Consider the following 13792-nt stretch of genomic DNA (forward strand, 5'->3'; position numbering starts at 1 on the left):
AAACATCTGTCACAGGCAAAGAGGCTGGTAATTCCCCTGTATCTGAGACTTTTTACAGAAACGTGGAGAAACAGAAACTCGGAGTGAGTCTTAGATCCCCAGTGACAGTTCCACCACTGCTAAAAGCAAAGAGAGGAAAACAGACCCTCTGGTAAAAAGGAACCCAAAAGACCTTGTCCAGCTTCTTTCCAGTTTAAAGTATCATTTACCAAAACTAGTCACTAAAAGAAAACTGGATTTAGTGCCATTTTACCAGTGTATTTTGAACTTTTGAAACAGGTCTGTCTAATCAATGGCAGCACAAGTTGCTTTACATGATTTTCAATACCAAATTTAAAGAGGGGGAAAGGGACACAACATATTATAGCCGTAGAATCTGTGTGGTTTTTGTTTAATAATTTTTTAATTACTAATTATTTTTTGTTCAAGATGATTGTTTTCTTGTATTATATCTGACAATGAGTTGATGTAACTCTTCAAACTCTCTTGCTGTACCACAACATTGTTTGCAGAATGATCAGCTATGGGATGTGTCTTCTTGCAAGCTTTTCTGAGGCTGGGGATTGCAAGGTTTCTGAACACCAACTCCTAACAGGTAACTCCTTGGGAGTTTCTGAAGGACCTTGTGTCTCCAGACCCAAGACAGATCAAATAGCAAGAGATCATGTTGGTAGATTAATTATGGAGGTCTGGATGGGTGCTGACTAAACTTGCCTGTTTCAGCTGGCAGCCAGGGAGGGCATTAGAAAGCACAGTTGCCATAGCTCATAGTTTTCAAAATTAATATTGTCAGATTCCAAGAGCTGAAGCATTTTTCAAGTCATTGTCATTTTTATTTGCCGTGATGTCTTTGACTAACTTGAAAATTAACAGCAAATAAACTTAATTTCCTAGCCAATAGCTATGATCATTACTTTTTCTACGTAGCATCTGTGGGGAGTCAAGGCTGGAGTGTAGTATTTTGTTTATTTGGGTCCTTTTTATTCTAAGACAAATCTATAGCAGCATCTGGCTTTGACTTTTGTTTATCAGGGCATCTACATGAACTGCTGTGTGAGCAATCCACACATGCCACGTCCTCATCGTGTGTAGCTACTTCTGCATTTTATTACTGCAGCTGCAGAGCAGTGCTTTTGGAGTAAATGGGTTTTCTCCTGGCTATTTGAAGAAGACTGGAATTCTGACATTTAAGGACAAATTGAAATTTCCCAGTGAATCCACTTCTTGTGTCCCATTGTTTCCTTTGTTTCTGTAAGCCAAGCACATTTGAAAATGGTCTCAAGAACTGGCAAGTACTCTTATGCCAACTCTTGGCATAATTAAAGTATGCAAGCCATAGCAGCACAGGTCTTGGGACCTGTGTCCCAGTTGTGTTCCTCCTCACTTAACTGTTCAGTTAGCTGCTTTTCTGGGTGTCTTTGCAGGTGGAAAGATGCACCTGTACATACTCCCCTCCTTCAGAAAGGCAAAGTCAAGGGTGGCCATAGGAGGCCCCAGCAATGTGTGATGTGTGGCCAGCAGTGGCCAGCACACTGCTGCTTTCTCAGCCTCCCTCATGGTGGTGTCACCAAGGACAATGCTCCAGTGCTCCTGTCTATGGCAAGGTGATTCACAGACAGTGTGATGCCATATAGATAAACAGATGGCTCAGGGTATGGCAGGTTAAAATGAATACTGATGGGGAGGGCTTGACAGAGGTGCTGTGCTCCTTTCAGGACATTGATGCTTCCAGACTCCATCCCACAGCTCAGTGTACTCATTTCCAAAGTAGATAGAAAGTATGAAAACAACAAAAGCTTTGCAATGAGGAATTTGATCTAGTTTAATCTGGAGTAACTCACAGCCACTGGGGTACTGTAGCCAGTCCTGTGAATTTTTCCCTCTTGCATCCTGTAGGCAAATTCTCTTTAACAACTTTGCATCAAGTATGTGCAAGGATGGGTTGTGTAAATTGTTAAAAGTGAAGACAAAGACCAATTTTCAATTTCACCTGAAGACAAAACAAAACTTTAGGAAAAGAATGTAATGACTCATGCAAGTAAGAGTAATCACAGTTTAGGGAGGGCTGCCCAGCTGCAATCCCATTACTTAGCACGTAAGTGGGAGCATGACTATGCTCCAGAGGAAGTTACTGCCCCTTTTCTTGTTCTTAGTCATAAAAAAATGACAAGCATGACACTACTTCCTATGTAACTACAGTACCTAAAAACTTCCTGAGTGATTAGAATCAGCCAGCAGGGACAATGTTATGTGTCAACCGATCAGAGGTTTTGGCATGGTTTGAAATGTCTTTCACCTGAACTGTGGAACATGTGGTTTAGATAGAGGAGCAAGACATTTTCCTTTATTCAATGAGGAAAATAATAGTTTGCACTTGTGTAGCATCTTCCACTTGATAAGCTGATAGAGTACTATACAGTGTTCCCTGTGAAAAATAACTACCAGTGTGATGTATGTTACAAAAATGTTAGTATATGTCATACAGGAAATAGGTGGGTCAGAATACTAGATCTGAATGTGGAATCCACATATCTCAACTCCTCTTTCTGTATTCTCACCCTAATGCCATTTTTCTTGCACTGGACATATTGGTGAGGCATTTTGGTGTCCAACATGAGATCACAGTCTGGTGTTCTTTGGTTCCAAATTTTCTGTTTGGGGAAAAACAATTGACAAAAGAACAGAGTGAGGTTTTGGTGTGCAGTTAAGCCTTGTTTTATGTGAAATTAGTTTGAATTTAGATCTTAACTTCAAGGCTCTGTTCAGTGCCAATAGGATGATATAATTTTCTGTAATTTGTTGAGAGAAAAGTATAGAACTCTGTCTGTCAGCATGCCACAAGTAGTGACTTATGTTCCAGCACCAGTGAATGGATCTATTTGAAAGCTGTTGTGTTTCACATTTACCTCAACTTTTTTGCTTTGGAAGTTGTTGTAAAAAGTGTGTGGCAACACCAGCAGTGATAATGCTTCCCTACTGCTCATGCCTGCCTTAAGGTACTGGTGTTGCTATGGGAAGGGGAACACTAGTCAGAAGTGCTGCTGAGCCTCCTTTACCGTAGTGTACTCAATAAATTTAATTTTCTAATCTTCGTCTCTGTCCCTTACTGAATATTGGAGCACTACTTTCTGTCTTTATTTTCCTTTCTCTTATTTTACACTAAACTTCATTTTATTTGAGCTTTCTTATGCAAACATTCTACTTATGTCTATGAAAATTCCTAGACTTTCCCAAGAATTTTTATCTCCCAACACTGACTTCAGCAACTTATGTGATGGCTAAAGAATCCTGTCTTGATTAGCTAAATGTTTCTTTAACTCTAGCTACACTTCAAATGACAGTCCACTGTTTTTTCTGGTTTGAATTGCTTCATTAAAAATAAAAAATCAGTTGCTGTGAGATATTTCAGATAGCTGAGATTGAAAATTTCAGTTTTATGGACAATGCATAAAATGTCAAACTCTAGAGAGGTAGATGTCCTAATTCTACCCAGTACCCAGAGATGTCACTGTGCTAAGACATCATGTGGGATTTTAATTCTGCTGCTGTCATTACTGGATGTTTAACTTAGTGTGAGAACACCAAAATGTCATTTCTTTTTGATTATTGGCTTGGTAATATGCAGAGGTCCTGGAATATAAATAATCTGATCCTTAATTGCATTTATCATTTAGATATCTTAGGACCACAGCTTCAGCAACATTATGTAGTCAGGCTCTGAAGTAGATACATCAGAAGTGATTTATTAAAGCTAGTCCTGGTAGAAATGGAGAAAGAGAATGAAAGGATTGAACATTAGAGGGAAATGAATATAGTGCATGAAGAGCATCTCCCAAAACAGAATCACCATACAACCAGTAGGGATCAAATGTTTAGTGTCAAAATCAATTTAATATTTGGTTAGGCAGTAATTCTATTTGCATTAGCTTTCCAGAGGCAAATGCTTAACAGTGAATACGTTTGAAAAATGAAATTTTATTAATTCTGATACACTGGACATTGACACTGAAAGAACTGGAACAACTGTGGTCAAACCAGAGAAATATTGGCCAGGCAGCCTGAAGGACCCTTTCCCAATGGGAAAGAGACAAATACTGTGTTAAACTGATCAAGACAGTGCTTTAAAAGTCAACTGAGTGTGCCTGGGTTTGTACTAAAGCAAAATCCTCTGTGGCTGAGGCAATGGTACAGCTGACGGTGCTTGAGATAATTAGTTGAAAATGAAGGTTGTATCTATAATTATCTCATTGTTTTGAAGGTATATTTTACAAAAGGAGGGTAGGTGACCATCTGTTCGGCAGTAGCTCCAGAATCGGTACAGCTATTTGACCCTTTGTTGTAGAAGATGCGTTTTATCCCACCAACCTGTTGCACAAATAACTTCGCGCGGCTTGGTAGGATGAGGGGGCGCCTACCAACGCAAGTAAATTGTGTGTGTGAAGTACGTAATAGGCTCTGAATCGCCCGAGAACAGGGTGGGTTTAGCGAACTGTTAATTTTTGCTGTAGTGCTAATTTGAAAGACGAAATTATGGAGGCCAAGTTGCTAAATCCATGGAAAAGGGCACGGGGAGGTCAGGGCCCGCGGGGGGCTGACGCGAGCGGCCCGGAGGGTGTGGCCGGGCCCGAACGCAGCGCCCGGGGCTGCGCAGCGCCCGCAGCCGCCGGAGCCGCCTCCCGCCCCAGGTGAGGGGCGCCCGTGAGGGGCTCGTGGGGCGGGCGAGGCACGGAACCGCGCCCGGGCTGGGGCGGACCGGGCAGCGAGCGATAAGGCGCTCGGGAAGGCTCCGGTTGAGTCACCCTTAAGTAATCGCGAACTGCGCTTCTTTGGGGCGAGCTGGTGCTGGCTACGCGCCGGCTCCTGCCGCGGCACGGCCAGACCTGGGGCTCTCCCACAACGTCCCGGATCCTTTTCTGGCAGCTCCGCACCGCTGCTGTGACGGGTCCGGCCTCCGGCCGCCCCTCGCGCCTGCCCGGCTGCCCGCTCCGGTTCCGCGGCCCCGAGGGAGGGGCCCGGGCGGGACTCTCTGCCCGGAGGGCGCTTGGCCGGGACAGTCGCTCCCGCCGATCCGCAGAAAGCCTGGAGAGGAGCAGCCGTGATCAGAGCCGGTAACTGCGGGGACAGCGCTGAGCTGTCGGGCAGAGGATGCAGAGCTGGTCTGGTGTGTGAGTGTGCGCGGGTGTCCGGGTGTCCCCCTGTCCCCGCACCGCTGTCGGGGCAGGGGCGCCGGGAGCAGGGCAGGGCTGCCCGGGCTGGCCTGCGGGCTGCTGGAAATGCCATAGCTGTGACAGTGAAGACCGAGACGTTGGATCCAAGTGCTTAGGTTTTGTGGGCATTGATCCCATGGAAAGCTGTTAAATAGGTATAAAACACTGGTGTGTACTCAGGATACCGAGATGCTTCTCTGAGTAGAGAGAAAAGAAACGCTGTGTCCTTTTTTCCCCCCCGTCTTTTGAAGAGGAGAGGGCGCAAAAGCACTTCTTTCCGTCCGATTTTGTGATTTCTGAAAGGCAGTGTTAGTTCGAAATAGTAATGCTGTTTTTCATTTAAAGTGGATTTTTTTTTTTTTGTGGGAACAGAGAAGCAGTCAAAATAAATTGCTTCCTTTACCAGAGAAGGAACAAAAGGTTGTATTTTTGAAGCATTGGCTAAAAAAACTCTTAGATTTGACTGTAACCTTGGTAAAGTTCTCTGTTTCTGCCAGCAAAATGGGGAGAGAAGGTTTATTTCAAGTCAAGGTTTCGTATTGTTCAGGATTACTGAGCTAACTGATTAGGCACTTGTATTTCAGAGGTAATTTCATGGCCAAATGAAGAAAACTGTAGTTATTATTGAATAATCTTCAATTATCGCTTTTTCTTGGCATTCCAAAAATAATTTATCCTGGGCTGTGTGTTTGCTGTTGCACGAGAATAATAGTTAAAAATCACATTTTAAATATACTGTTCAAGGATGTATGGGGGGAGGGTGGAAATTGTGTGGCATATATAAAGAGAGGGGAGAGCATGAGCATTGTGGTAGCACTTTAAGACCCTTTGGAAGCAGTGACCGACTAATCTTGTGGGGATGTTTGATGTTTGACAGGCTCATGTTTTTTTCTGATAGTAGCTTAAAGCCTTTGAACTACTGCATGTGCTTTCTCAATCTATGTCTCTGTATCTTAACAGGCTGTAGGTTCTTGGACCTTAATATTTTTCTCAAAGTCTTGTGACGTGTTTGCTAGACAAGCTACTGCATCAGTTTCTCTTTTTCATTACAAAAGCAGAAAGTACAGGTTGCAGATAACTGCTTCTAAACCATTTTGGGGAGCAGAAATCCTTTCTTTTTTGTTACAATAATGAAGAATGCTACACTGCTTCTAGGGAGACCAAAACATGAAATCCATGTTGCATTTATAATGGCTACAGTTTTGATTGTATTTATTCCTATGGTATGTTCACTTTAAAGGCTTTTAAGTAATGCTTTTTCTTTTTCCCTTATTTTCTTATTGCACACACAAAATAAAAAAATTCTGGGGAAATTCATCTGCCTTTTTGTCCTGGCCTTGACTTTCTTCACCATTAAGAATGTTCCCTTCCTTTTTTTTTTTTTCTGTGCACATCTGCATAGTGCATGCAAATATGCCAAGTAACTTAGCAGGGAGAAGAGAGTAATGGATCTTCCACTTGTTGAAATTTATTGTTGCTTATTTCAAGGGAGGGATGGGAGATGGGTGGGAGGAATTTGTGAGGAGATTTGACGTGGCAAAAGTACATAGAGTTTTCACAAAAGTTGACTCCATCTTTTAAATACCTGAGAATACACAGGTGAATATCTTAAACCATGTTCAAGCCCTCTTCGCTTCATAGCCTATATAATGGTAAAGATTGGTGGTATGATAACACCAGGTATCAACTCCAGTGATTCTGATCTATGAAAGAGAATCACTTAAATGCCAGGTCAATAAGACTGTGAGAAAAGTGTGGGTCTTTTAATGTCCAAAACTGATTTAGATCTGAGTTTTTAACTCTGAGTTTTGAAATAGTTTGAGAGTTTGATTTGGGGTTCTGAAATTGTTTTTCTGTTTCCTTTTATGAGGTTTCCAACTAGCATGAGTATATACAGTCTTGGAACGTTTATTATGCCATTCATGCATCTCTGAGGCTGAACTGAAGATTTCCCTTTCCTTCACTTCTCTTCCTCCAATATATTGAAACAGAAAAGTAGAAGCCACTGCCGTTAGTTGTATTATGTTGTGCGGTGGAAGGGGCACTTAATCCTATACCTGAGTCACTTTGAATGAACCATCAGAACACTTCCTCAGACTGTGTGAACATCAGAAAGATTTCATGAGGACAAGCTGAGCCAGAAAATTTGGATTTGCACCCCAAAGATGGCACAAGCAGAAGGATATTTAGTGTGTTGTTTTAGGGAACTGAAAGTTATTTATTTCATTGTTCATGTTTATTTTTGTTTTGAGCAATGATGTGAAGAAACCAAATCCCAGCTGTTTGGACTTGTCCACCAGATAGGTATTTTCTTTTATGTCCAGTCTCCTACTGTTATCCTAAATGCCATGTTGATTTGTATTTGCTCACCCTCATTCTTAACAAAAAATCAGAACCTGTCAGAAGTTACCTGGAAGCCTTTCATGCTTTCAACTTCTCTGAATTCACAATGTGACTCCTAACAATTATATTCCATCTATTCTTCCAAATTATAAACTGAAGAAAGAGAAGTGCCACTTTATGTATAAATACAAATTAATTTGCCATTTTTTACATTATATTGGCACAAGTCCATCTTGTTATCACGTAGTTAGGAGAAATTTGCATGACTTCCGAAGTGTTCTGTTTTGTTAATTGCTGCATTTTGACAAATAGGAATGTGTACTGTTAAATTTCAGTTCCTTTTGAGCCATTGTTCTGTTACAATTTCTACCATTTCTGTTGTTGGTTGCATAATGGCCAATGTTCAAGGCACACTGTCTCTTAGGGAGTAAAATTTTCAGGGTTTCTATATCTGGTAAAATCAAACATTCTTTGAATTATATACTAAAGTATTTGAGACATTCCAGAGTCTTCAGCTGAAGTGGCTTCCACTTTCCAGCGTTTCTATTCAATAAAAGAAAACTGGATGGATGGTTTGGCAGGAGCTTTTGTTGCCAAGCTGATTGCTGTAGTTCTCTGTTAATATTTATGAAGGATATAATACAGCACGTGGGCAAGCAGATAAATGTGTGGTGGAAGCTAGCAGACCTGTTGTTCTCAGTTTTGTTTGGGTTTTTTTGTTTGGGTTGGGTTTTTATTTGTTTGGGTTTTGTTTTATGAGGTTTTTTTGTTTGTTTGGGATTTTTTGAGGGGGTTTTAAAGAGGTTTTGTAGGGAGGATTGTTAGAAATACCATCAAAGCTGCACACATACTTGTGGCTACATGTATTGCAAGTTCTTGAATGTAGACATTTTTGTACTAACTGTGGAACTCTACCTTGATTCCTCAAAACAGTACTCAGGTATGAATTTGAGGATTAGGTATTGAATTTGTAAGTCATGTGAGTACTACTAAAAAGAAGCAACTGTTAGGTCAACTCTGGGAGTTTGGTTTTGATTCTTAAGGGCTTCTTAGGAGTAGGGGTGAAATAGAAAATGCTATACATCAGGGAGTCGTTCATTTGTTGAAAACTCTCAGACTGTTGGGTTGAAACCCAGGTTGCTGTAAGAATTACCTTGTGATTGGGTTAGGAGAGTGAATTCTCAGCTTTCTTTGTGGATCCTCAAACATGAAGTGGTTGACAATTTCATGTCACAGTAAGCCTCTTGTGGACTCATCATTAAACCAAAGCTTTCTGTGCTTACATTAATTACAGCTTGGGTTTGCCACCTGCTTGCAGGCAATGTGTTTCATTTCAGCATAGCCATGGGAACCTTGCAGGAAAGGCTAAGGAGAGCTCTCTCGCTGGATAACCTGAACTAAACCAGTTTGAATTCAGAGGTTTGGGGGTGGCCTTTATATAAACCAATAAGAAAGTACAATAATTAAATACAGACTCTCAGCAGGCCTTGAAATACAGACTCTGAGCAGGCCTATGGCACGTTTGTGCCATATGAGCCAGCTAGCTTCCAGTTTTTCAGAGTCCATAAACAGGGCTTCTTGCTTTTCTACAGTGAATACACAAAGTTGAGTTTCAAATGACTGTGTAAATTATAAGAAGCCTTTTCCCCCCAATTGTTAGAGGTAATTTATATCATTCTATTCTAACAATGAAGCTGAATTTACAAGAAACAAGCTCAGTGAGTTTGCTTTAGCTAGAGAAGGTTGCAGGTTTGTAGTAAGCATTTGCATTTTAAATCTTCGTATCTTTATGCCAGTTCTTTTGCTTAGAACAGTTGTCATGCAAAACTAACTTTACAGCAATTATTGTGAAAATAATTATGTGATATTTTTAGTACTTGCCAAAACTAGCAGAAGCTGTGTCCTTCAACCACATTATAAATGGAGAGATTATTTAGTCTTTCACTAAATTATCACACATCAGTGTGATAATTTATGGCAGAATTTTTGTGAGAATGTATTTTGGTTTCTTTAGGATTTTGTATTTTATTTGGATCTGCATGACAAAAAAATGTCAGTTCTTTTCCAACACCTCAAGTCTTTTCTACTCTTTTCATCAAGAGATGTGACCAGAGTCAAACAGATTCTCCCTAGGCAAAAGTGCTTTCCCAGAGACTTTTTTACTATAGTGCATAGTACCTGTGCTCTGACAGAGGCTTGGCAAATTGAAAAGAAAAAAAAAAGTATTTCTAAGTATTTATTGTAGTACTTTCAATACAGGAGAATTGGGAGAGGATTTGTTGTTGAAGTCTGAAAACCTTGTCCAGCTGGTGAATCTCTGCAGTACAAGTGATAGGAAAAAGCAGAATTTTTACATACTTTGATATCAGCTTTAGCATTACTGTTAAAGTTAAGCCTGTTACTATAACCTCTGAGTAGAAGTAACAGTGCAGAAACATTTTGATGGTAGCTGTGATGCTAAGGTGGAGCAGGAGGACTATAGAGGCACCTCTGCTTTCCTTGCAACACCTGTGCGTTCCCCAAAACAGGAGGAATTCTTGTGCAGCTGTGAGCTGCTGACTTCCAGGCTGCTGGGCCTTCAGGGTGCTCATCTTATTTTTCAGTGTGGAACTTGACTGAGGTCAGAACAGATTCCCCTGTCCATAACTGTTATTTCCAGAAGCACTTCTGCTTTCTGAGTTCATATCAATCTCTGCAGCATCTGTGGCTGTTCCAGTTTCTATGGGAAGCACCTGGCTGATGAACACCTAGGTTAAATAATACAGGGCTGGTTGCCCTTTAGGTCTGGTGGTGTGTTCCAGAGTGGCTTTTGCAGGCTAATACAGCCACATAGGATAAGGCAGCAGTTTGTCTTCTGCAATACAACGCTACAAACTGAGCACAGGGCAGCATTTTTTGAGGAACAGAACTGTAATTTGTTAATGAGCCTGAAGTGTTTGTCTCACAGAGCTTTTTGCTCACGCTTACAGAAAAACCTGTACTGTATGGCAAACTGCAATTGATTGTACCAGAGACTGACAGCTTTGCAAATCTCTGTGTCAACAGCCATTTGAGCCAGCAGGCTGGGCATGCTGAAGAAGAGAATTCCAGTAATCTGCTCCTGCCCTTATCTCTTGGGTAGAGCCGTTTAGTTTACAGCCTGTTAGAAATATGTGACCAGTTATCTGCTAGATTTATTACTTGAGCAAGACTCCTTAGCAACAGGTTTTTCCTCACAGTGTGCCAGCTACTGGGTTAAAAAACATATTCTTCCAAACCAAGTTGTAGTGTCCTTTATTTTTTGACAAATATTCTTAAAACTTTGCTTGTTGTCAGTAATTCAAGTTGATGTCTGAGCCTACAGAGGATGTGAAAAAGCAAAAAAGAGGAACTTGGTGGATAAAAATGGGGAATTGCTCGTGGCCTGCTCTTGCATATTTGTCCAGACTGGTTGTTTTTTGGTTTTAACATGTATAAAGTTACTTACATGTGTGCTTGGTGTGCATTGGCATCAGCATGACTGGGTCTTGAGGTATCTGACTGCCTCAATGCAAAGCAGAAGTTCAATTTCAGATACCTTTGTTAGTCATGCTACTTAACTTCCTTTAAGGGCTTTGATGATTGATATACAGTAAAAAAACTTGGTTTTGTTTTTCCAGAACCAAAAATGATAGCTGCAGGAAAATTTTCAAGTCTTTCCAGAAACGGCCCAGTGAACCACCAGTTCTCATTAGCTTCTTCCATGGATCTTTTGACCACAAAACCTTCACCAATTGAGCATCGCTCAAACTCCTTCCAAGGCATCTCTATCCATGGCACTCTGCCCAGGAAGAAGAGGGGAACAGTTCCCCCCAGGTCCTGTGATATGTTCAGCCACGTGGGAATGTTGCCTTACACCAGAGCATGGCAGCAGCCACCTTTTGGACAGGACGTTATAGAAGAGTACCCTCCAGAAAATGGAAAGAGCACTGAACTCCATGCCAGGTATGTTGTAAAACCTTAATTTACATATGTTACTCATGTAGGGATTATTACATATTCTTCTAGGCCTCTAAAGGCCCAGTCATAGGTACAGCTGTTAACTAGAACTAAGTTAGGTTTTCTCCCTACTATTCAATTTCGGTCTTGATGGAAGACCTAAATAATTTTTAATGACTGTGTCTTGCCTTTGCATGTTTAAAAGGTATAATATTGTGTGTACTATTCCCATGGAGGAAATTTTTTTAAGTTACTGAATTGCTTTGATATGACCCTTTGCATTGTAACAGAGCAGTTTTAAACAAGAAGTCATAACTGTTCAAACTTGGTTTTGATTTGTATTCAATGCAATATGGATGGAGGGCTGAGGAAAAGGAGAGTGGTGTTCCAGCTGCCTCACATCTTGAGTTACGTGTAGGCCTTCTTCATGAAAACTTAGTGGAACCCAATGTACTCTGAGCTAATGACAAATTATCCCTGTTTATTATTCCTGCCTGACTTTGTGGTTAACATATGCAAAGTTCTTGAGAAAGACCCATACTCTTTTAGCCATTCTTTCTTTTGGGAACTTATTATCATCACTGATATTTCATTGCTTACAAGAAGTAATTAATTTTGTAAATGTCCTTTTTTGTTTGTTTTGTTTTGATATTGAGTTCTATAAAATGGGAAAAAAAATGACCTGCTAACACAAGAAAAATTCAGTGTAATGCAATGGATCAGTTAAAGACATAGAAATGAGAGACTGTTTGGTTGCTTGGCTGGTGGAGTTAAAGGCTGAGAAAAGATACCCAAATTATAAGTTCTGAATTAGGATTTAGAGCCTTGCTGTGTCCATCACTAGAGTTTTTTTTTTGTTTTCAAGTCTTGTGAGTGAACAAGAATTCTAATTGGGTAAGGTTGTGTATGTAGAGTGGTTTTCTTATGGTTTTTTCTTGTTCTTTATGGGATCAAGCTTTCTTCTCACCTAAAAAGAAGACTTTCTTCTCTATACCCTATTCATTTTAAAAGAAGAAAGTACCTGACTGGGTGTAGTACTCCTCTGTCACTGATATGTGAGCTTTTTTTTTTTAAATGAACTAGCTTTTAAACATCATTTGCTTCTTTTATTTACAAAGAATAAGCCAAACTGGTGAGAATAGGAAAATAATAATGAACTGGGTCATTCCCTAATGGAATTCTTCTGATTCTGAATTTTTTCTGATGACTTGGAGAAATTATCTTGTCAATTTTCAATGCAGTAAGAATGTGTTCTCTTCGTCATTTGTGAATGTACATCTCTGCTAGTTAGTTCAAGTAAGTTAGTACTTACTTCGTTGAGTAAGCTAACGAGTTTTAGAGTCTCTTGGAAATAATTAAATGCCCAGAGTTAGAATCAGCTGAGTTCTTGAAAGGTAGTTTCGTTAGCTAAGGAAGAATTCACTCTTGAAAGTGAAAAATTTCACTTTTAAAAGAGAATTCTCATTTTAGCATGTTAAACTAAAGCTGCTTGTGTGTTACGTTCTTTATTATCTGACATTGATAATTAAACCTAAATAAAGTTTAATTGTAATTTCCCTTTGACCTAGTCCATGGGTTATTTTTATTTAGCTCTGCCTTGTATTATGGTACCTTTACTTAAAGGAAAATTGTTCAAATTCCCATCTGTTGCTAGAACCAGTAGCTTTTTTTTGGCCTGTGTCATGTGGCTGCCATCAGTAAACCCAAAATTTCCACTGGATTCAGGTGATTATGGTCCTTCATGAGTGACATTACAGTTTAGCAGACTTGTGGCATTTTCATGCTTTTTCATTAATGCAGCCAAATGTCCCTCAAATAAACAGGACCTAAAAGCAATGCAGAATTATCACTGTCACAGTAGGTGTGGGTGAGGTGATAAAGCAGCTGTCAAAGGCCCGTTTTGACAACCTATGCCATTTCAGTTGGATGTCAACAGTACTCAGGTAGTCTTGGGTTAACCAGAAGTTATCTCTGTGGTCTGGTACTGGCTCTGATACAAACATACTTGAATGCTATCTCATTGTGGAGATGCAAGGAATTTCTGAGACATTATAAAGAAGATGGAATAGGGCAAAGACGTGCAAATATCCCAGAGCAAAACTAGATTCCAGTATTGATACCATGCTGTCTGTTTCATGAGGCAGTGTGATTGCAAGAGAAAGCAGAGCAAGGGATTGCTTCTTGGACTGTCTGTCAGCTGACAGCTGTGGTATTCTCTGTTCCTAAACTCATCACCTCCACATTCAGCACTAAGTGATGTCCTCAAGTGCCATATCCAAACGTTT

General features: G+C 40.4%; 1 protein-coding gene across 1 annotated transcript in view; it reads left to right on the forward strand.

The window, feature by feature from the left end:
- Positions 1-13792, forward strand: part of BCAR3 (BCAR3 adaptor protein, NSP family member) — a 92556-nt gene that overhangs the window by 23450 nt on the left and 55314 nt on the right. Inside the window, 1 exon segment of the mRNA XM_054515753.1 lies at positions 11189-11513. Coding sequence (XP_054371728.1) covers positions 11189-11513 — 325 coding nt within the window.

This window comes from Molothrus ater, chromosome 9, assembly GCF_012460135.2.
Source record: "Molothrus ater isolate BHLD 08-10-18 breed brown headed cowbird chromosome 9, BPBGC_Mater_1.1, whole genome shotgun sequence".
In the NCBI taxonomy this organism is placed as follows: domain Eukaryota; kingdom Metazoa; phylum Chordata; class Aves; order Passeriformes; family Icteridae; genus Molothrus; species Molothrus ater.